Source organism: Cuculus canorus, chromosome 1 (genome assembly GCF_017976375.1).
Source record: "Cuculus canorus isolate bCucCan1 chromosome 1, bCucCan1.pri, whole genome shotgun sequence".
NCBI lineage: Eukaryota > Metazoa > Chordata > Aves > Cuculiformes > Cuculidae > Cuculus > Cuculus canorus.
Window position 1 is genome coordinate 45,439,830 of NC_071401.1, and position 24,606 is coordinate 45,464,435.

Consider the following 24,606-nt stretch of genomic DNA (forward strand, 5'->3'; position numbering starts at 1 on the left):
GGGGAGGAATGTGACAGTTTTGCAACATATACATGATCCAATTTCCATACTGACTCAATATTCACAGTTGGTGAACAGAGTTTAGAGAAGTATTAATCCCATTTTATCCCTAGTCCAAGTGACTACTTTGGCAGAAGTGTTCATTATAGGCAACCCTAAAGTAATGCATCTCAGCGCAGTAGTTTATGGCATATTTAGAAGAATTAATACATGAAAAGACCTTGTTTTATATCTGCAGCTGTGATATCACCATCTCTATTGGAAGCTGTACTAGAAAAAAAACCTTTCAAATATTGACCAGATGTTTTGAAAGGTCTCCCTTAACCCACCTGAATTCCTCAAAGCCCTTTTCTTCCACATTATACACTTCCATGGTCTCAAACCAAATATAAAGATATATCTCCCTGCAGGTTTCCTAGAGGGAGTGTTTCATCAGAATTTGTCAGCCTCAGGAGGAAGCTTTGAGGAGGAAGGGACAGGCATTATTTGCTTGCTTTGGTAACTGTAGTCATTGTCACATCTCAGTGTTCCCATATTCAGAATCTGCTGCAAGAAATTTGGCTTGACAAATAACTCCTCCAGAGGAAGAGGGGCATGGAGCCATGTTCTCCCTATTAAAATGCTTGTAAACCAGCCAACGCCTTTCAGGTTGCTGCTCCGGATAACTTGTCAGCTACTCCTCAGATGATTGTTTTGTTAAGGCTCATTAACTTAAAAAGCAAAGAGAATTCATAGGCCAAATCCTTATTTGTCTACAACAAATTCAAGTTTATAACCTTTCCTTTCATAGTGGCCTGTCTTATCTCCTGGGAGATTTGGAGGTCTTGAAAAATATACTCCCATTTAAGAATAAAAGTAATTTGGTTTTTGTTGAATTATCAGTTCATATGAATAGATATTAACAGGGCTATATCAATGGGCAACAGCTGAAAATCTGTCCCATTGAAAGCAGCAGTAGAGAAAGAGTTTTGGATCAGTAAGTTTTCCTTTGAGAGTACCACATGGGAATAGATGCATAGTATTCATGTTCTGGCCTCTGTCATTATTGACAATGTGTACTAATAGAAGGTTATTGGCAGCAAAAGGAAATTACAACTCATCGATGTAACACACTTTCTGCAAAAACAAGACTTTTTGTTTCTGCATTAGGCAACACAAAACTTTCCATTCTCAGTCCCTGCAGTGAGAACTTCATTAAGTGCACCTCTCCATAGACACACTTAAAAATGCTTCAGTTTTGCTCTCAACTAACTTTCTGTTTTCTCTGAAATCTTTTTGGCACAGTGATTGCTAAAGGTCAGACCTGATGTTGCTGGTTTGTGTGATGTTTTTTTCCCCGTAGTTATTTGCTTTTCTGTTAAGCCATTTATCACGTGATTGCATCAATATTTTTGAATACATAGCATCATAGAATGGTTTGAATTGGAAGGTATATTACAGATCATTCAGTTCCAACACCTCCTGCCATGGGCAGGAACACATTCCACTGGATCATGTTGCTCATTACGTCATCCAACCTGGCCTTGAACACCTCCAGGGATGGGGCATCCACGACCTCTCTGGGCAACCTATTCCAATGCCTTAGCATTCTCCCAGTAAAAGATTTCTTCCTAATATCTAATCTAAATCTCTCCTCCTACAGCTTAAAAATGTAGGGAGGGAACTACGAGTAGGGTTTTAGACTTTGTAGTAATGGGATAAAAGCTTGGGAAATTGCCCCTCCCAAGAAAATAATAGGTGAAAATTTTCTTCATCTTAAGTCTAGACTTACAGTTTCTCATGATTCTTGGGTACCTGGATTAAAAGTATTTGGCTTGCTTTATAAATCAAGATTTTCTTTTTGAAGCCAACCTCAGTTCTGGCTGACACTGTGATCTGCAGTCTTAGGCAAGGCAGTTAATGACTTTGTCCTTTGTTTTCTCTGCCTCTGAAAGAGGTTTAACAATGATGTCATAGAGCTTCTTTGAAAACTAAATCTGATAAAATAGCACCCTACTATTAACAGTAATGTGTGTTATTATTTAATAACATAAAAGTTACTTTAAGGTATTTGATGAATTAGATTAATAACATCAATTCTTGGGACCACCAGTATTTCCTCATCAATGGGGATTAGGGAGAGAAAATAACGTTGGCATAGGGGTCTAGACCAGTCTTTTGTAGAAAACAGCATGCCATTTGCATAGAGGTAACTGAGCCCTGGCTGGCACTAAAGAACTGTACAAATAGGAGTGTGCTGCAACATATGCAGGATATATGGGCAAGGAGACTATGATGTCCAGAATCCTGTTGAGGGAACTGGAGTTGTTTAGTCTGGAGAAGACCTCATCACTCTCTGCAGCACCCAGAAAAGCGGTTGCAGTGAGGTGGTTGTTGGTCTCTTCTCCCAAGGAACAAGTGATAGGACCAGAGGAAATGACATCAGGCTGCAGCAGGAGAGGTTTAGATTGGATGCTAGGAAAAATTTCGTTAACAAAAGAATGGTTAATTATTGTAACAGGCTGCCTAGGAATGTGGTGGAGTCACCATCCCTGCAAAAAGCCTGTAAATGTGGCACTTAGGGACGTGGTTTACTAGGGACAGCGGGATTGGGCTGATGGTCTGACCGGATGATATTAGAGGTCTTTTCCAACCTTAATGATTCTATGATTTCTATGATTAATGATTGGTGTATGAGGCAACCTCCATTGTGTGGGTGTATTCCCACAGCTTCCATGCAAGTATGTGAGGGTCACTACACTCTGGTGGTCTCTACAAGCAGGCAGTGCAATACTGAGCACCGCTGCTTTTGGTCACCCCATGTAATTGTAGGGATCCCTGGGATCCCTCTGTAGGTCATGAAGAGATGGCTGAGAAAGTGCTGACCACTTTTCACTTGTCCCAGCAGGAAGTTAAGGTGACTGCACTTGAAGCTGTTTTCTTCACAACAACCTTCTGGGAGCAAGCTTGTTGTCAAAATGATGCTTATAACTGTACTGGTTGCTGCCTTCCAGGGACATTCTTGTCATCTTTATTGAAATTCACATAGTACAGGAGTTCTCACTGTCCCCTTTACAATCCCATGTGTTTAATATAGGAATTATATCTCCCAAAACACAGCTAGGCATATTTTGAGGCTTTTTAAATGCCTGGTAACCTTAAAATGGGACCCATCAAAAAGCAATATAAAGAACGGATGTTATGAAATTGAAACTTTAATTTGCCCCAAATGAGCATAACCACTTTTAATTAATTTTAAGTGAACTTTTACTGCTTAGTTTTATTCATTTACTTATTTTGTGTGAAAAATTAAAATAACTACAAAACGAAATGAGTCTGTTTTAGGCAAATCACTTTAAATGCTTAAGTATTTAAAATCAGAGTTGGAGTAGGCTTGTGCTTTTTCCTATTTTAACATCTTGTAATCAACTTCTGGGCTCATCTGTGTTTTACACTATCCAGCCACAGAGAGCAGGCTGTGAACTAACCCTACCACATAGCACTGTTTAAAGACTGGGGAAGGAAAAAATGCAAAATTATTTCTGTGGATTTTTGAACAGTAAAATGGGAAATACTGAGGTTCAGCTTCTACATTGTCAATGGAAACAAGTTAATCCCATAATCACAAAGATCACAGAATCATAGAATGGTTTGGGTTGGAAGGGACCTAAAAGATCATCCAGTTCCAACACCCTGCCATGGACAGGGACACCTTCTACCTGCCGTGGGACCAGGTTGCTCAAAGCCTCACCCAACCTGGCCTTGGACACCTCCAGGGATGGGGCATCCATGTCTTCTCTGCGCAACCAGTGCCAATGCCTCATCACACCCACAGGAAAAAAATTCTTTCTGATATCTAATATAAATCTCCCTTCTTTCAGCTTAAAACTGTTCCCCCTCATCCTATCATACAATCCTTGATAAAGAGCCCTACACAGCTTTCTTGCAGGCAAGATAAAACATCTTTAGAAAATAAAAGATAGCTGGTTAAAATAATTCTTGATAAAGTAGCTCCCTAAAACCATAAGGTGGTATTTTGAAAAATGAGCAATGTGACTTTTTGTTTTCAGAAGTGAGTTTAAGACATATCTATACACAATTTAGGCATTCAGAGGCATGGAGCGTATAGCAACCTCTAAACAATTTAAGAGATTAAACTGGTCATCATAGAGGCTGGCTTGGGTTCTGATGTTCATACTGACGGGAATTGAACCATCTTGTTATTTATTATTTCAGTGACAATTAGCTATATAAGTGCTATGGCCTTCACTCCCTAAACAACATCTTTAGGAACTCAAGCACTTTTTTAACTATGGCACCTAGACCTTTCTAAAACTAAGCTCAAAACCCTGACTCTCACACAGGAACACACACTGCAGCGGCTTATAAGGACACAGACAATTACATACCCATTGTGCTTAACTGGGTTGTGCTACTTCTGAAAGAAGCTCCAGAACTGCAATACTTTAGAGTTATATTGTTATTAGGCAAAACAAAATCTGCATAAACTCTGTTGATTAGCTGTCTGCAACTCAAATGCAATGTCTCAGTGTAGATTGTCCCTGCTTGTAAATCAGACTCCTGAGACCTTTAAATGATTTAGGATCTTTTGGAAATTATGCAAATTAATCATGGATTTTCCTTATCATTTTCAATTGAAAATTAAAAAGTCTTAATTGGAACTGTTTCCTTTAATGTTTTTCTAATCCTGACCCAAGTGTTCTCTTTAAGTAAATGATCCAGTCATATAACTGTTGTAGTTAATGAAAGAAAAATGATGTTGCCTTTCTGCCTCAGCTTTCATGTCATTTTGTGTGGATAAATCTCTGACTCTAATAGGCACAAACTTAAAAAGACTATCTTATACACTTTCCTTTTTTTAATTACAAAGTTTCTATTTTGAACACTTAATTAAAACAGTTAGGAAGATGCACCTTTTAAAAACTCAGAGAGATTATTGCAGGAGAATCTTAACCTGTAAAGGCATAAAATCTCTATAGTTCAAGTGTTTAATTATTTAAAGTTACAGAAGTCTTTCAGGTTAGCATGGGATGCTTCAAGTTAGACCTGCTGAGCTTTATTTCCAGTAGTGTTGCTGACTAATTCTATTTGGTTGAGCAAATCACTTGGTTCCATTTACTCTGGGTAGTTTTTTCCAATGTTCTACCACTCTTTCACTAAAGAAACTTTTCCTAAAATCCAATCTAAACCTTCCCTGGCACAACATGAGGCTATTTCCTCTCATATCATCCCTTGTTTCTTGGGAGAAGAGACCAGCACCCACCATGCAACAATCTCCTTTCAGGTAGTTGTAGAGGGTGATAAGGTTTCCCCTGAGCTTCCTCTTCTCTAAACTAAACAACCCCAATGAGAAAGCCAAAGAGAATAGAACAAAGTTTTTAAAAGGGAAAAAATAAGCTTTTTTTCTGTTCCATGATTTGGGCAATATTTCCTATTTTTTAAATATATGTTTTATTTTCAGAGATACTGTGTTTTGTTGTGCTACAGATCCTCTTTTCTTCATATACTGCAACCAAGGAAATTAAACTGTATGTACATAGCTCATAAAATGGACAGAAATATTAACTCAGTTAAGTAGCAGTATTTTCTTTACTGTCTTTAGAGAATAAAAAAAAAATCAGTTCTCATTAAGAAAGCATCTGTAAATCACTACTATTAAAATTTCCCTGCTGTTATGATTATAAGCAGAGCTGCAGAAAGACTTTTGGGGACAAAGGAATGAAGTTTCCTTCCTTTCCACACCTATAACAAGCCCTGAAATTCAGTCCCTAAGTAAGACACAGGGAACACTCCTGAGGTAATAAATGCCAGTTCCTCTGGCTTTTTTGGATGGATGGTGAAGACTGGAATGATCATTTCTGTTATTGTTTATTCTCAACATATGTAAGCTCTGTCTGAAACATCTTGTTCTGGTCTCTAAAAATCCTCTTGAAACTGTTCTTCCAAAGAAATAGAGCACTAAAACTCCAGACACAATGTTCAAATGCTTCCGAGTGCTGGAAGAAATTTGAACACAGGTTTTTAATATTAGTTCCATTACTGGTTCTGGTGTATTCATAATAAATGATTAAAAAAATGACAGAAACTGTCACTCTGCATAGGAGTGCTACAGTAGCAAGCCCACGGAGCCATTCACTAATTCAAATCCTGTCCACAGTGACAAAAGTTAATGGCAATTTTTACCTGACAACTGTCTAAAGGCCAATATGAGAAATGGGTTTGGAGAGTTTCATTCCCGTGGACAAGTTTCCACATCATAAAAATCATCACTCAGCCTGTCATAGTAATTGTTTGACTCTCGGCTCATCAGAAAAAAAGAGGAACAGATTTAACCTGGAGAACAAATTACACTTTTTACCCCAAGAGAGAGTTCTTTGAGCTTAGAAATGAAATGTTGCTGTGGTGACAGGGTAAATAGAGCTAGCCTGTGGCTACTATGCTGTACCTGTTGGGGGAAGAATAATTTTCAGGGTTGTAGCTGCACAAAAGAGCAAGAAAACTTACTGGTTAGAGCAAAGAGCTAGGAACCAAGGAATTTTCCTGTACCCCTGACAGCTCGTATGACCTTGGCAGATCAATACTTTCCTGCAGTTTTGTCCAGCTATGAAATAACGTGATGCATCCATAGACACCACCAGCAGTTCTTGGAGTTAACAGTTTTTTCCAACATGTGCAGATGTGCATGACTTTCTGCACAGCATCAAAAAGTCATTATTAGTAACAAGTGGAGTGATAGGAGGCATCATGGGTGGGACCTCTAGTTATAGAAAATTATAATAGTAATAATGAACCTACCCTCAGCCCTGTGCCATTTTTGTTCTATACTACAGTTATCCTACTGGAGTAATGTACTGCTGACTCAGGCCTCCAGACAATTTTATATCTAATTAACATCATTTATTACTGATGACATAAGCCCTGTATGTAGATACTTGTAAATGACTTGTCCATTTCTGTTTGTTTTACCAAGTCAGTTAAGATTTGACTTTGAACAGGCTATGTCTAGAAATAAGATCAGCCCTGCAGAGAGGGACTTGGGATTGCTGGTGTCTGCTCACAGCCCGGAAAGCCAACCTCGTCCTGGGCTACATTCAAAGCTGGGGGGCCAGCAAGTTGAAGGAGGGGGTTCTGCCACTCTACTCCACTCTGATGAGATACCACTTGGAGTACTGTGTCCAGCTCTGGGATCCTCAGTACAGGAAGGATATGGATCTGCTGGAATGGGTCCAGATGAAGGAATTATCAGAGTGGTGAAACAAGTATCCAGTGAGGGCTGGCTGAGAATGTTGGTGTTGTTGGGCTTGGAAAAGAGAAGGCTCTGAGGAGACTTACAGCAGCCTTTCCATACTTGAAGGGGACTTATATGAAAGATAGGGACAGAAATTTGAGTGGCTCCTGTTGCTACAGGACATGGGTTAATGGTTTTCAAATAAAGGAGGGAAAATTTAGACTGGATGTAAAGAAGAAATCTTCTACAATGAGGGTGGTGAAACATAAGCACTGGTTGCTGCAAGTTGTGGATGCCCCACCCCTGGAAGCTTTCCAGGTCAAGTTGGATGGGACTCTGAGGAACTTGCTCAAGTTGAAGATGTCCCAGCTCATGAACTTGAGCTTTTGAAGAAACAGGGAAAAAAAGGCATTGCTAGAACGTGTCTATGTATGCAGAGATATTCAGTGCCAATTTGCAATGGTAGAACAAATTGACAGAGGAGTTCATCGTCAGCCATGATTATTACAATCTTCTATATCAATGTGAAGTTACTGGGAAAAGTTCATTTAGTTTTGCTAAGAAAGAAATAAAACCTTCATACATTAGGAGTGCAGAAAGGATTACAAACCCTAACCATCCCCAAATTTCATGAAAGTCTAGTTATGCAACTGACCTTTTGGATTGAACCTAAATTTCATCTAAGTTGTCATTGTAAATTTGCATGCAGAATTTATTAATGTGTCGTGGTTTATCCCCAGCTGGCAAGTCTACATCACACAGCTGCTCACTCACTCCTCCTCACTTGTGGGATGGGCGAGAAAATCAGAAGAGTAAAAGTGATAAAACTCGTGGGTTGAGATGAGAACAGTACAATAATTTAAATAGAATTATGAAGACGATAAAAATAATAATAATGATAAATTTTAATGAAAAAGAAAATAACTAAGGGAGAGAAGGAAGTGAAATCCATGAAAGACAAGAGGTGTAAATGAAAAACAATTGCTCACCACCAACCAGTTGATACCCAGCCAGTCCCAAGCAACATCTTTCACCCTCCGCCCACCACACTCCCCTAGTTTATATACTGAGCATGATGCCTTATGGTCTGGAATATACCTTTGGCCAGCCTGGGTCAGCTGTCCCAGCTGTGTCCCCTCCCAGCTTTTTGTGCTCCTCCAGCCTTCTTGCTGACTAGGCATGAGAAGCTGAAAAGTCCTTAACTTAGTGTAAACACTACTTAACAACAACTAAAACATCAGTGTGTTATCGACATTATTCTTACCCTAAATCCAAAACACAGCACTATACCAGCTACTAGGAGGAAAGCTAACCCTATCCCAGACAAAACCAGGGCATAATGTTCTGGGATCTTAAATAATTTATTCTTAAAAGGTTTTTATTTCATTTTTAAAGAATGGCACTAGAAGCATCTAGCTTATCTTAATGCTCATAGTGCACAAAACCAGTACTGTAACTGCATAAAAAGCAAGGTCAATAGAATGACAAGATGTAAAAATACATTTTTGTAGCTCACAAAGGGAAGCAGAGGAAGATTTAGTCTGACTTCCAAAATTAAAATTTTGATATTATTAAGGAAATACTAGAAGAGAATTATTACAATCCTCAGGAAGATGTATAGACAAGTTCTTTTTTCAGAGTATTTCCATACTCTGTGCAGAAAACGAATCACTCCAAAGATAATTGGAGTTGCTTGCTGTATCTTTTGGGGGTCATGCTGAGGTTCTTGCTTTTATCCTGTTGAAATCATTACCCTGATGAAGTGAGGAGCAGGGAAAATATGACTCTAAAATGTGAAAGCAAACTTTTGTATATGGGTTTGCACATCACATCACATCATATTGGTTTTGATTTGATTACACTGACTTCTAAGAATCTGTATTCTGAATACCAATGGCTGTATCCTTAATGGCTGCTTTCCTAAAAAATAAGCCTGAAACCATCATAATGTATTACACTGTTTAAAGAGAAAAGATAGAAGCGTGCACACCTGAAATGCACTGGAGTCCTCATGGGGGGAGTGCACAGTATGGAAAACAAGGGTCACTTGCTCCTACTCACTGGTAGTAAGGTGCATCTTCGTGGCCCAATGCAAGATCATTGAGATACTTCTGAGCTGGTTATAGTCAAATTAGTTTAGTTGATGAAGCAGTCTGACCTGCTCCTGATAAATGCCCACACTGATTAATAGTTGACTTGGGTATAATCAGCAATATGTGCAGACAGTTCAGTTGCTGATGTGCTGAAAATTGCATAAGCTATAATCCAAACTCTTAGCCTATTCAGAGTACAGTGACGAAGAGTTGCAGGTAGAAGGACAAACGTAATATCTATAGCAAGACTGTGTCTGTACAGAAGTCATGCAGGTTTGATTAGGATACAAACTTAGGTAATGCTGTCATTGCACTACGTCGAAGAGAATTTGCTTCTAATATTTCAGACTCAGCAATGTGAGTGAAGGTTGTTAATTTTTCATATCAAGACTTTACAACCATTTTATATGTTATACTACTTTAGTGAAAGTGTATAAAAAGTCTTGGTTTATGAAGACATCTAAAATAGTCAGTGAATTCATGAGTGTCCTTGAAATCCCAGGTACTGTCTAGTACCTTGAGGCTCAAATGTTTCAAACTTCTTTCAGATGATATGCACAGAGCAATTAGAAAAGGAAGTATGCAAAGAAGGAAAGAGGGCTCTGGGGAGATGTTATAGAAGCAGCCTACAGAAAAGCTAGGAAGTGGAACGCAGGGACAGGACAAGGGGGAACAGTTTTAAGCTGAAAGAGGGGAGATTTCAATTAGATATTAGGAAGAAACTTTTCCTGTGAGGGCGGTGAGGCACTGACACATGTTGCCCAGAGCCCAGAGAAGTTATGGATGTCCTATCTCTGAAAGTGTTCAAGGCCAGATTGAATGAGGCTTTGAGCAACCTGATCCAGTGGAAGGTGTCCCTGCCCATGGCTATGGGTTGGAACTGCATGGTCTTTAAGGTTCCTTCCAACCCAAACCTTTCTGTGATTCTATGATTCTATAAAATTTACTCTTGATGGAAATTTTAGTATATTTTTCGTAGTGGATTTTGCCTGGTTTACCTGATACCTCTTGCGGTCATCACTCAAAAAATACATTCACATTGGTACCTCATACACTGCAGAACTGGGTCTTTCAGCTAGGTTACTGAAAGGCTGTGCTTTGAAACAAAAAATTCAAGATCCAAACCATACTGTCAATGAACAGAACACTGCAATCATGTTCAGTCAATTTCTTTTCCTTGCCATAGCACTTTTAATTAATGACGACTACAGTTTTCTGTTTTGACAAAAGTGGGACTTGGCAGCAAGCATCCGCAAGGGAAGATCAGGCAAAGTTATGTCTCGATGAAGTCAGAAGTACATTGACTTCTTGTTGCTTGGACAATCCAAGAATAAGTGTGGCCACATAATACTAGAAGCAGGTTCATACTTTCATGTCAAGACTAACTCCAAAGTCACATGACATCATCTGCTGTAGCATCTTAAAGATTGTTTCTCAAGAAGTTGCAGTCTATTTGAATGCACTACTGAGTATCCTTCATAAAGAATAGCATCACATGGACTATAAATACTTAATTATTGGAATGGTAAATTGATTTGCTGTTGACTTAAATAAATCCAGCAGCATGGACCTTTGCTGAGGAATAAAGCTTAAAATGCAAAGCTGCAATATGAAATTCTAATTCTTAGTAATCACCACTACAATGAAAGAGAGAAAGGATTTTTATAAAAGCTAACGTAAACTGGCTCTTCAGAAGGATAAAATATGTTGTATTTTTGCACATCAGATTTATATAATTTTGTCCAAATCAACCTTTCTTGTTTATACTTTCCAATTCTGCTATTATTTCATTAACATTTCACAATGAAAAAAAATTAGCTTAATTAGTGTCATCTGACAGAAAATCAACATTGATGCAAATTATGAAACGACAGGTCTCCTCCAGTTTGCCAACAGAAATGGTGAACAGCACAAATTGATTTTACTATTGTCTATCCAAATGTATTAATATTGCTCCCATCACTATAACAGTGTGGATGTCTCATTAAACTTTGTTGTTTTAGAGACAGGGAGCTGACAGAGAGGATAGATGGCTTTACTAAGGTCCTAAAGGAAATCCACAGTAAGACTGGGAAGTTGCAGAATCACTTTCCAAAAAGAGCAATAAAGGACACAAATCAAGAGAGGTTGTGCAAATTCAAATTTGAGTAGCATATGTATGAATTTAAATCAATGAGATAGCTTCAATGGGCTTATAAAAGAGATCTCTGGAAAAGAAAGTAGAAACAGCCATTTGATTTGGAAATGATCATGTGCAGGCTGATTAACCAATACACAGGAATTTGGTAATATTGTAAAGAGGCTTTATATTTCTAACAATAAAAAGCAAAGTGAATTAAAATAAGTCCTGCTAAAATTTTTATAAAGGGTATTATTAGCATTTCATCTCTTGGGGCTTAGATCAGCCTCTAAGTAGAGAACAAGATGAACTGCGGTGTGAGAAGAACCTCATGAAGCTCAACAAGGCCAAGTGCAAGGTCCTGTACCTAGCTGAGGACAATCCCAAGCACAGTTAAAAACTGGGAAGAGAATGGATTGAGAATAGTCCCGAAGAGAGCGGTTTAGGGGTGCTGATGCATGAGAAGCTCAACATGAGCCAACAATGTGCTCTTGCAGCCCAGAAAGCCAGCTCTATTCTGGGCTGCATGCAAAGTGTGACCAGCAGGGTAAGGGAAGTGATTCTACCCCTCTACTTTGCTCTTACAAGATCTTACCTGAAGTACTGCATTCAGTTCTGGAGTCCTCAGCATGAGGAGGACATGGATCTGTTAGAACAAGTCTGGAGAAGGGCTGCAAAGATGATCTGGGAGCTGGAGCACCTCACATGTGAAGACAGGCTGAGAGAGTTGGGCTTCTTCATCCCAGAGAAGAGAAGGCTCTGGGCGTATGTTACAGCAGCCTTAAAGTACTTAAAGGGAGCCTACAGGAAAGCTGGAGAGGCACTCTTCATCAGGGAGTGCAGGGACAGGACAAGAGGGAAGGGTTTGAAGCTGAAAGAGGAGAGATTTACATGAGATATTAGAAAGACATTTTTCCTGTGTGGGTAGTGAGGCATTGACACAGGTTTCCCAGAGAAGTCGTGGATGCTCTGTTCCTGGAGGTTTTGAAGGTCAGGTTGGACGAGGCTTTGATCAACCTGATCTGGTAGAAGGTGTCCCTGTCCATGGCAGGGGGATTGGAACAGGATGATCTTTAGGGTCCCTTCCAAACCAAACCATTCTATGATTCTGTGATCTTTGTGATTATTGGATTAGTTTGCTTCCATTGATAATGTATAACTTGAACACCAGTATCACTTACTTTGCTGTTCAAAAATCCACAGAAATAATTGTGCACTTACTTCCTTCCACTATCTTTAAGCGGTGCTATGTGGTAGAGATACTTCACTGCCTGGAGACGATCAGAGGGCTGGAGCACCTCCCATACGAGGACAGGCTGAGAGAGTTGGGATTGTTCAGCCTAGAGAAGGCTCTGGGATGACCTTGTAGCAACTTTCCAGTACTGAATGGAGGCCTACAGGAAAGCTGAGGAGGGGAGTGAGGAGGGGAGTGCAGGGATAGAATGAGGGGGAATGGATTTACACTGAAAGAGGGTGGATTTAGGTATTAGGAAGAAAATTTTTCCTGTGAGGGTGGTGAGGCATTGCAACGTATTGCTCAGAAAAGACATAAATGTTCCATTCCTAGAGGTTCTCAAGGCCAGATTGGATTAGGCTTTGAGCAGCCTGCTAATAGAACATGGCTCTGGCCATGGTATAGGATTTGGAACTGGATGAGCTTTGAGGTCCCTTCCACTCCAAATCATTCTAGTATTCTATGATTCAAAGAAATTATGTTATATTTTCTTCTGTAAAATGCTGGAGGTTTTACCTCTGGTCTCAAATCAGAGGTATGCATAGTGTAACACTTACTGCAAGAATATTTAAAGAGTCTGGATCGCCATCTATGAGATACATAAACTGAAATCATTAATCTCTCCCAACATTAATTTACACATTCTGCATTCACATTGAAAGGGAAAAGCTGTTGTTTGGGACTTATGTGTAACAGTGTCTGACTAGTATATAAATGGATTCTGCAGCTACAGTTGCTATCACAGTCTTAATAATAAGAGCAAAATTTAAATTAATTTACATGACTGGAAGGTGTAGAATCTCTCCAGGGCCATCTTTGTGACAGATTAAAAAAAGAGAAATCAATTTGTTTCACTTAACTTGGATACAAAAATGAGCATTTTATATCCAGAAGTAACTGATAAAAGAAAGAACTTTCTTTGGGCTTCTCAATACATGCATACCCAACTATATTTAGAGAATTCCACCAGTTAAAAATACAATTATTTAAACAGATATTTTCTATAATGATAGACATTCCTAATAAGTTGGGAACAAGGTATAGTTTGACATAAAATAGTACATCAACCAATTCTAAGCACAAGAGCCTATTGCCATGGAATTTCCTTCCAATCTTGCAAATGCAAGATTTGAAACTGTGGATGACCATCCAGTGCATGGGCTTATCCTCCATCAGTTTTTTTTTTTTTTTAATCACCTGAGAAATCCATATTTCATATGTGAAGTGTTTCATTGATTTCAGGACATTTATAGATTTTCAGCAGAACTGCTTTATCCTCAAAAATAATGCATGGAGAACTGAAGCAAAAGAACTGCAATGCCAGCTCAGTTCATATGTAAAGGATAAATATGGACACAAGATGCCCATCTCCAAAAACAGCTTCCTGGTGGCTCTCTCTTTTTATGGTGCTAAATTACAGTGGAATTCTGGTTTTAGTCCTAGATAAGATTGGATGAGTTGCTGATATAAATCCAGCTGTCATCACTTTTATGGCTTGATCCATGTTTCCCTGGGCTTCCCTCTCTGTCTGTTATTCGTATGTTTTCTCTTAAAAAGCAATGTTTTTTTGTCTCAGTGTATGCAATGCTATTTGTTCTAGCCAAAAACAATCTGCAACTGAAATACAAAAGCACTTGCAGAGAGAAATGACTAGTGGGAAGCAGCAAAAATACATTTAGTTCTACATAAAGCCCTTTATCTAATAAATGAAAGATGAAAACAGAAGAAACACAGCAGCATCTTCTCCCTTCACACTGAAGTAACCTTGAAATAGCCAAAGAACCTTCGGTTTGCTGGCTGACTGATAAGGAGATTGTAACTATAAGAAATGATCTCTAACCTAACAGAAATTGTTGAAAAATTTAATGAAGGAAATTCAGGCTGTTGTCCAGGACTGGGACTCATTCCCAGATGGATCACTGACTGTTTATCAGCTCAGTCATGTATGCATGCTTGCTAATTTTGCAAATCTTTTAAAACCAGTTCACAGTGTTTTCATAGAAACACGGAATGGTTTGAGTTGGACCTTAAACCACATCCAGTTCAAGGGACATCTTCCACTGGATCAGGTTTCTCAAAGCCTCATCCAGCCTGGACTTGAACACTTCCAGCAACGGGGCATTCACAACATCTCTGGGCAACCTGTGCCAGTGCCTCACCACCCTCACAATCAAAAATGTCTTTCTAATTTCTAATCTAAATCTCCCCTCTTTCAGCTTGAAACTGTTCCCCCTTGTCCTGTCCCTGCACTCTCTAATAAAGAGCCCCTCATCAGCTCTCCTGTAGGCAAAAATTAGTTCTACTCAAATGATTTATCTTTCAGGTTTATAACTAAGCAATTCACCTTAATGACTATCACAGGCTTGGAGTCAAATTCTTCATAAATTCTTTTCACAGTTCTTTCTTAAATAGCTAAATTTGTCTGCAAAGATTGAATTTAATAAGCATCTTTAAATAAATGGTGGTTTATATGTATCATAGAATCGTAGAATCATAGAATTCACAATCTATAGGGCTGGAAGAGACCTTAAAGATCATCCAATTCCAATCCCCCTGCCATGGGCAGGGACATCCCACTAGATCAAGCTGCCCAAGGCCCCATCCAACCTGGCCTTGAACACCTCCAGGGATGGGGCATCCACAGCTTCCCTTGGCAACCTGCTCCAGTGTCTCACAACTCTCATAGTGAATGAATTCTTCCTAATGTCTAGCCTAAATCTGCCCCTCTCCAGTTTATATCCATTCTCCCTCATCCTATCACCACAAGCCTTTATGAATAGTACATTTAGTCCATTTATAAGGATTGACTTAATGGAACATATAAAAAATCTATCTACCCCATCATTCATCTAACTCAATCTATGGCCCATAGTTAAAGACACTTATAATTAATTACGAATGTGTTTGGACAATATTACAGTGATCTGCCACAGGATATGCTTATTCCTGACACTCCCATTTTGAGTAACTCCCCCCCCAAAAAAATACTTTTTTAATTTTTTTTATCTAGTTCTAGTGTATGCTTCATTCTTAGACCTTGTATTGTAAAACACTGAATGCTTCCCATGAAATGCTAAGTAACTCCAGCTTCTATAAAATTAAAAAGATCCAAGAATCATGATTAGTATAGATCAGATTAGAAACAGGAGAACTTAAGCTGCTGAAATTCTTCATTAGTCATCTTTCACTTTGAAAATACCTTTTTTTATACGTCTGCATTTTGAAATTACCAGTCGCTGCTGTTTGTATGTGTTTTGTTGGGATGTCATTTGTTCATGTCTCTTATGTTATTTCCACTTTTGCTTTTCTCTGTTTATATGTCTCTCAGATTTTCAGTTTTGTATTTGGTATAGATGCACATGTACACATGCATGCTGGGCTGATTTGAATGAGAGAAAAAGTGAAGCAAATAGCAGCTTATGCGGGATTACATTCTCACCTCTGTTAAAGCAGACAGATATTCTACCCATATTCCCAGATGCAAAGATAATGTATATCCAAATAGGAGGGATAACATTATCAGAAGGTATCACACAGGTGCAGTAAACATTGTATCAGGAGCAACTGCAATATGAAGTTCACAGTTCTGATAGATTCAAGATCATCATTGTAAACTAATATTCTTACTGTTGTGATCATTTATTTGTTCTAATGAATCACTACTATGGAAGCTGAATCCACTCTTCTGGCTGTTTCACCTTGACAGTCAGCATAATACATTGCAATGCACACACGAGTGTTAGTAAGTACAGAGGAAATGAACTTGCTCTTTTTCGGAAATAATATCAAAACAAATTTCTGTGGGAATGTTTTCATGTTACAAACATAGTGATACAGAATCCCATGGGATACAGAAACATTTGTTAATGGCATGGTATGGTTTGACATAGACAGTTTAATTTCTGTTTTAAATTGCCTTAATTATTTGTTATTATCTGTATGCTTTATCTTGAATAACTAAAATTCAGTGCAATGCCTCTACCTTGAAAAGAATTTTATGTGCTTGTTTTTCTTTGGGTGAAGATAGATAGAAACTTTGCAAATTAGTTTAATGGACTGCAGTTATTTGAGCTCTGTCCTTACACTTCTTTACCTATGATCTCCCTCCTCTTCAAAATGAAGTAGACACAGTATAAAAGTCCCATTAATTATTTTTCAAATGTCATCTTCGGTGCAAAAATGTCAACCCTGCCTTGAGAAGAGAAAGCAAAAGCTTCTTCTGTTGGAAGATCAATGTAACCATTAAGACATAATCTCCATATATTTTGTTAAGGACAAAACTATTCTGACAGAGTTCCATTTTGAAATCCTGTTGCACTTCCTTTTTATGGATCTTGAATTGGAGTTGGGCCTCTGATTCCTGGAGGGGAGTCTCAACAGTCTTACGAGTGGTATTCATAATTTGAAATAGAATTCTAAGGACTGTGGTGGAAAAGTATATGTGAGGCCAGATTTTTCCAATGTCTGCTTAACCATTTGTTTTCTTATCCTCTTGTAGAGTACATATCTCCTTTCAAATTGCATTTTGACAGAAATAACTTATTTAATCCACTTCTATTGACAATAATAAACCCATTCATCTAAAAATTCTGGTCTTAATACTTTCTGAAATTCAAGGTCTTACTTGGCACTACCATCATTATGAACAATTTACTAGTTTTCAATATTTCAGAATTCTTGCTGTGTTCAGAGACTACAAATTAGAGGAGCTTTTCCTTTAGACAGTAGGAGCATAGAATACTTCCCTACTCATTCCACCTCACTCCCCAACAATGCAACTGGTAAATACATATATGATACACAATTTGGTATTTTTGGACTACTGACTTTATATATTTCTTCTTATTGAGTCTATATAAGTTTTCCTAAAACTTCTGAGAAGTTCCTTGGTTTATATTTAAGATCTGCTATTCAAAGTTTCTTAAAATTGGGCCCATTTTTCAAGTCCTTGCTAATATCTTTTGACATTGCTTGAACTAGAAACAGATTGTGGTGCAGGTACTTTTGTTGCTGCTTGCACAAAAACCTAATAACCTTTATGTACCATAAATATGCTTCATTATGGAAGCAAACCACAGCCGTAGAAATACATCAAAAGTGGTGTTATGGTACAGTGGTGAGTGCTGTGTACCGAAGTAGCAATTCCACAGAACAGTTACTGATGGAATTGTGCTAAGCAATCACTGTGCAGCCATCTCGATGAGTGCCCAGCAGCAGAGGCTCAGCTGTGGTTGCCTTAGGCCAACATCTACATCTCTTGGTGCTGGGGGTAAATGCAGTTACATTAGCTGTGTGCAATGGGAAGGAGAATAGTCCAGCAGAGTGGTGGAAAATCAGGGAATCCATGGTTTCACTTGAAAATTTATATTTCCTACTCTTATCATTTGCATTAATACCCAAAGAAAGACTCTACATGATGGATACACACATCATTCCTGTCCATTTCTGGTAGGAAAAATAATGACATTTGAAATTAAGGGTGGCAAATAAGGGTTGTGGTGGGCTGGCCCTGGTTGGATGTCATTTGCCCTCCAAAGCTGCTCTGTCACTCCCCCTCTCAGCTGGACAGAGGAGAGGAAAATATAACAAAAGACTCACAGGTTGAGATAAGGGCAAGGAGAGATCACTTGGCAGTTACTCTCACAGGCAGAACAGACTAAACTTGGCAAAATTAATTATATTTGTTTCAAATCAAATCAGAGTAGGGTAATGAGAAATAAAGTAAAATCTTAAAAACACTTCGCCTCACCCCTTCCTTCTTCCTGGCTTCAACTTGATCCTCAAATTCTCTACCTCTTCCCCCAAGAGGTGCAGGGGGATGGGAGATGGGGGTTGTACTCATTGTCTCTGCTGCTCCATCCTCCGCACACTCTTCTTCTGATCCAGAGTGGGTCCTTTCCCACAAGGTGCAATCTTTGCGGAACAGACTGCTCCAGTGTGGGTCCCACACAGGTCAGAATCCTGCAAACAAGCCTACTCCAGTGTAGTCTCCTCTTTCTCCACGGATCCAAAAATCCTGCTAGGATCCTGCTCTAATGCGGGCTCTCCACAGTGTCACCACCTCCTTTAGGCAGCCAGCTGCTGCGGTGTAGGGTTCTCCATGGGCTGCAGGTGTATATCTGCTCCACCATTAACCTCCATGGGCTGCAGGATTCAGCCTGCCTCATCATGGGCCACTAGGGAATCTTTGCTCTGGCACGTGGAACCTCCTTCTTCTCCCTCCTTCGCTGACTTTGGGAGCTGAAGAGTTTTTTCTCTCACTTTCTCACACTCCTCTCTCCCGACTGCTGTTTCCCAGCAGTTTCTCCCCTTTCTTAAATATGTTATCCCAGAGGTGCTACCACTATCGCTGATAGACTCATCCTTGGCTAGTGGTGGGTCCATTTTGGAGCCAGCTGGCTTTGGTTCTATCAAACATAGGGAAAGCCTCTAGCAACTTCACACAGAAGCCATCCCTGTAGCCACCCTACTAGCAAAACCTTGCCACACAAACCCAATACATACATAAAATGAGAGACGATCTGAGTGACTCCTTCCAGCCCTATAAGGCCACAAGATCTGGCACACTGTCTTTCAATTGATTCAAAATGTTCTGATGAATTCAAGTCTCCAGACATCCTTAATAGATTTTTTTTTTCTAAAATATGTCATTCCTTCTGTTACATTACAGAAGACCTGGCTGATTAAGACATTTTTCTGTACAATAACATGTATTTTCTTTTTGTGAAGCTGATTCTTTTCACGGCACAAGAATGCTTGTTATTCTACCACAAAGCAATCAAACCATGTCCAGTTCTCTTACACCCTGTGAGATTCATTGGAATGGTAATGCTTGGGAAGCACTAATGCCAGAAGAGAATTAGGAGTGACAGCAAACAATAAATGAGGTATGGCATTGAAGTGTAGCAGCATGACAAAAAAAACCTCAGTAGTGTTGAACTGCATAAGTATTATGTCCAAGAGTAATGAGGAGGGTGGCAGCTGCTTTCTCTGTGATGAACTGAGAACTCAGCATTGTATTAGGCATTGGTACCAGCGTACCATGAGATGGAGATAATTGGGAGGCAATGCAGAGTGCGTCAGGAAGATTTCCGTCATTCCTAAACAAACACTCCCTAGTTTATTTCATGAAAGAAGCACTACACCCTCTTCCACAACTGCAATTAGAGCCAAACTCAGTTGTTGTGTTCATGGACCTTTTCCATCTGATATTGCTTAAGCAACCAAGAAGGTAAAATGTTTTTTCTTCTACCATTCTCCCTTTATTTTCTATATTCCTACATATGTTTTTCAATTGTTGAAACTGTTTTAACCTCTAAACCTCAGTCCTCAGCTAGTATAACTGTAAAACTAACTTCATCTGGGAGTATTTCAACTTCATCAACAGTGTAGCCTTTCCACTCTATTCCTTCAAACAGTGTTCTAAATATTTTCAGCTTCTCCCACAACATTCCAAACTTCTTCAGCTGTTTTAAGTAGTATATTTCAAACTAAAATAACAATTCCTTCTCAGATAAGCATACTTCCTGTATTTTAAATATTATTATTACCTCCTGCAATTGTCAGGAAGTAGATTTGAAGTCAGTGGATGTTTCATCACTTTGAAGATAGGTGCTGACTTAGGCTCAGGTCTAACAAAGGAGGATAATTAACTCAGTTCCAGAAGCTGAAGTATTCCTCTGAGTCACAGTTTCACCTTGTATTCTTCCTTGTAGCTATATGATGCTAATTTAGGGCTGCAATAACTCAAATACTGTAAGTTGTGAAATGTGACTTCTCTTTAGCTGTTGTTTGGGAAAGGAAGGAAAGAAGGAAGAAAGGAAGGAAGGGAGGAAGAGAGGGAGGGAGAGCTAGCCAACCTTGTTGACTTTATTTTGTGTATGTGAAATTACTCCAGAAAACCTGAACAGAGATGTAGTGTGGTCCTTATTTTACATATTTGCAGCCAGAGCGACAGCCTAATCCTTCATTTTGTTTCTAGGGTAGGTATCTATTTGATGTATCCAAAAATCCTCACTAAATGTGCCTTTACATGAAAACGGTTTTACGTCTCATGTTTGGCTTTATTGCCTAAGGGTGATCTGAAAGTACTAGGATAGAATGTCCTATTCTTTGGTTTCCTCTTTACCTCTGATGGGAGACTGTCTAGTTAGTTTGACACTTCTAATACGGGTCAGTAACCATCAGTACTGGATGTTATCAAGCTGTTTGTAGCTGAGACAAAATTAATAACAAAAAAAAAGCACTCTCTGGTCTTCTAATTAATCCCGCAGGAGAGCAAAACCTCATTTAAGTTAGAAGTTTAGCTGTCTGCAGCATCAGAAAAGGCTGGTTTCACTTCACTGAGCCGAATTAAAACTCCACATTAATGGAATGAAAGCATGTTGCCGTCTCAAACTCTTACAACCATCAAAGCAAAGGCTTAGAAGCTTTATAGACAACTGCACTGTTACCTTCAGTCCTTGAAATAAGAAACAACATGCTGAGAACACATCCTAAGACCAAACAGTGTTAGCATTCTCTTCACTATTCTCCAGTGGGACTTTGTCAATATTGTATTTATCATTTTCTTTCTTTTACGATTACAAATAACAAAGAATAACTTGGAGCTCAGGTTGTTCGGGTTTTTTTTCTGGAACAGATGGTATTGATAGATGAATGGAGCTTGTTTCCTTTTCTTCTGTGTGGTAATTTTAGAATTGGGACCCCAAGGATACTGTTCTGAACCCCATTTTCAGGAAGGTCTCTATCCAGCCTATGCTACTAGCTGCATCATTGCTTCTTTATGAAAAGATGCATGTTAAATGGTTTAGGAAGCAAATAATTACTTTTATGCTGTCAGTTTTGACCTTTCAAAACAAAGGCATATGAAAACAAAAGGTCCCCTAAATCAGGACTATAGCAAAGAGAGGAAAACTATTCCTTGTTAAGTGGAGTTAGGTTGGGAAAGGAAAGCTAATGACTTTTCTAATACTCTGTGTGTAAAGACAATGTGTACCATTCCCTACAGGGAAAGAAGGCTTTATGATACTTCCTCCAGTTTTAGCATTGCCCACACAACAGAAGTGCCTTCAAAACATCCTTGGAACAGAATTAAAACTACAGAGACTGGCTAGTTCTCTTCTTGTTGCTATGATAATTATTGGTGTTGTTATTCTCATAATAGTCATTGAAAAATAAGTTGACACCATACTGCTCTATTTTTAGTGTTTTACAAAGACATGAAATGGTAGGCCTTACCTAAGGAACAGGTTTAAGACAAAAAAAAAAAACAACTTAAACCTATTAAAAAAGGAGATTTTTGCTCCCTATTCTGTCCCTTATTCACTCAGACTTTCAGTCTTTGTTCATTCATGCATATGAATAGTCTTACAATAATAGCATATTCCCCTTGTCTCACACTACAATTAAATGGGATTAAGTTGAAACTGGTATTTTCCAGGATTTGAGATTCATTTCTTCAGGGGAAAATCTATCTGATGGGGCTGGAGTACTGAATAGCGTATTGGAATATTAATACTTTATATTATTAAAACTATGGAGACATTCATTCTGTATCATTTTAGAGAAAGGGCAGCAATTTTATAAGCCTAAATGTTGAGCTTGGAATAGTTAGATCTATAAGTGTAAAAACATACTGCTTACTTATCTCAATAGGAATGTGTTTATGTTTGCACATTCATCATAGAAAATGTGGCAGTAACCCAGAAGTTGTGTTTTCTTTTGTGCTACAAAAGGTATGACACATGTATCAGTGTACTAAGAATGTGATGGAAATGACTTCTTTCTGCTAGTACCACCACTCTGGCAGAGTCACTAGGAGCTTTGTTTTTGAAATGAGCGAGCTAGGAATGATAACAGATTTATTTCTCTCCAACTGGATAGACACTTGTGTCAAGCAGTGATTAAACTGCAATTTTTGGTTTTATCTGTACTGATTATCAAACTTGATTTTTATAATTAGGTACAAAAAAGGAGTTTTCATATCACCAGTTATGATTTATAACCATGAACAACACCGAGGACTCATTTGAACTCTGTGTCATAGATACCTAAGACTAGGAAATGAGTTTCTAATGAGTAAAATATTGCCAGTAGCTGAGCCCCTTGCTTGGAAGGAATGAAAGATAAGAGTCCTTGTACAGTTTTACATATCAAGCTAGTCATTCCAGTGAGGGATACTAGTGTTTGAGTGGTTTGGTAATTTCAGAAGAATACTGAATTGAAATCATCACTTTAATTCCTACTTGTTATGGAGATAAAAGACTTAATAGAGCATCTGATGTAGTAGGAAATAATATTGCCATCCTAGTGGGTTTTTTTTTTCACTCCATCATTGAAACGTGTTTTGTTTTACCAAGAATCCAAGAATCTGCTCTTCCTTCTGAATATTCTTCATTTTCCACCCTCTCTGGGCAATCTTTTAGTACATTTGCTCTTCTTGTCCCAGCCATAACAATAATGGAGGAGCAAGGTAACTTCCAAGCATCTGTGGTAGCGCAGCAGTTCTGAAGTGGTTGAGGACAGTGATTACTGAGGTCTGCATACTTTGCCCTTTTGCTGAGATGTCTTTTCTGGAAGAGATGAATATCCTCTTTTGGCAAAGCAGAGATTTGGAAGTGTTTACTGATAACCTCCCTGGACCTGCTGGTCACACCGTTTCTGATACAAGCCAAGATGCCATTGGCCTTCTTGGCCACCTGGCCACACTGCTGGCTCATGGTCAGTGTGTAAACTAATCAGAAGATATACTTAGATCTTCATATAACATATTAGAAGCTGTTTGACCTCAGTATTTTCAATCAAAAGTTTTTTCTTTCAGAGTCTGTGGTTTGCTTAGAAAATGCCATAGTTTCTTTCTAAATGTTGTATCTTTGATAAAATCTCGTGTGGAAAAACTCAAACTACTTAAAATCTGTTATAAATAGTGAATGTTGGTTGAAATCTGTAAAATTTGAAGTTACATAATAGTGTAATTATAAGCAGTGCATGTCTTCCTTTACTGAGCATTCTGGCTGAGAAATACTGAATATGAGATTGATAACATTATCATTTACTGTTTTACCTTCTGCTCTGAAATTAACTTTGCAATTTATGGTTAGTATATTTAGCAGAAAAATTATCATCTCAATTTATTCAACTCATTGAACTGTGTGTATATACATATTTTTAAAATAACAAGGAAGTTATTCTCTTCTGCTCTTAATGAGGAATGAAACCTCATTTTAAGCAAGAGACTTTGTAAAGTTGAGCCCTTTTTTTGAAGAGCATCACTGAAGTCAAAATGCTTTAAGCGAGTAAAGCAACTTGATTGATATTTCTATTTTGGCATTAGCTAATCTGCTAAAAAGAATAAGAACAAGAGAAAATTCTATTTCTTTAACCAATGCTTTTCTTTGTTCTTCCTTGGTCATACAGTCATTCCCAGCACAGCACTGCAACGCGCCCACCCACAGTGAGCTTACAGCGGACCATTTCTGTGGAAGGGTAAGATGATTCTCTGTTGAAGCTGACTATAGAGCTCTCAGATACAACCAAAGCCAGACACTGAACTACCCACATCACCACAGCTGTTAACTAGATGTGGGTTTGCATACCACAGTGTTTAAGATTGTGAGATGAAGAAATAAATACTTTCAAATTAATACTGATCTTTCTAGATACTTAAACAGCAAGGTTTGGTTTTCATAGAGATGAGAATATTTGTCATGGAAACAACGTTTAAGCAACAATTTCCTCAATTAATCTCACTTGACTAGCATTAATATTTACACATGTTAGCTGTAAGATGATATCCACTAATCGTCGAAATACCCAGCAAAGTCTTTCTCTATTTTCTTAATGTATGCATGAGTTCTTTTTGACACAGTAGTGTCCTGAACTAAGGATGAAGTAGTACTTCTAAAGAATAATAATCCTGTGCTGGTGTATA

At 38.5% G+C, this 24,606-nt stretch overlaps 1 protein-coding gene across 33 annotated transcripts in view; it reads left to right on the plus strand.

Moving 5' to 3' along the window:
- The window catches only part of DLG2 (discs large MAGUK scaffold protein 2), a 1,074,248-nt gene that overhangs the window by 799,986 nt on the left and 249,656 nt on the right, over positions 1–24,606 (plus strand). For all 33 annotated transcript variants that reach the window (XM_054071916.1, XM_054072001.1, XM_054072006.1 and 30 more), the window contains one exon: positions 24,093–24,161. In XM_054071916.1, the coding sequence (XP_053927891.1) occupies positions 24,093–24,161 (69 nt within the window). The remainder of the gene's footprint in view (positions 1–24,092; positions 24,162–24,606) is intronic.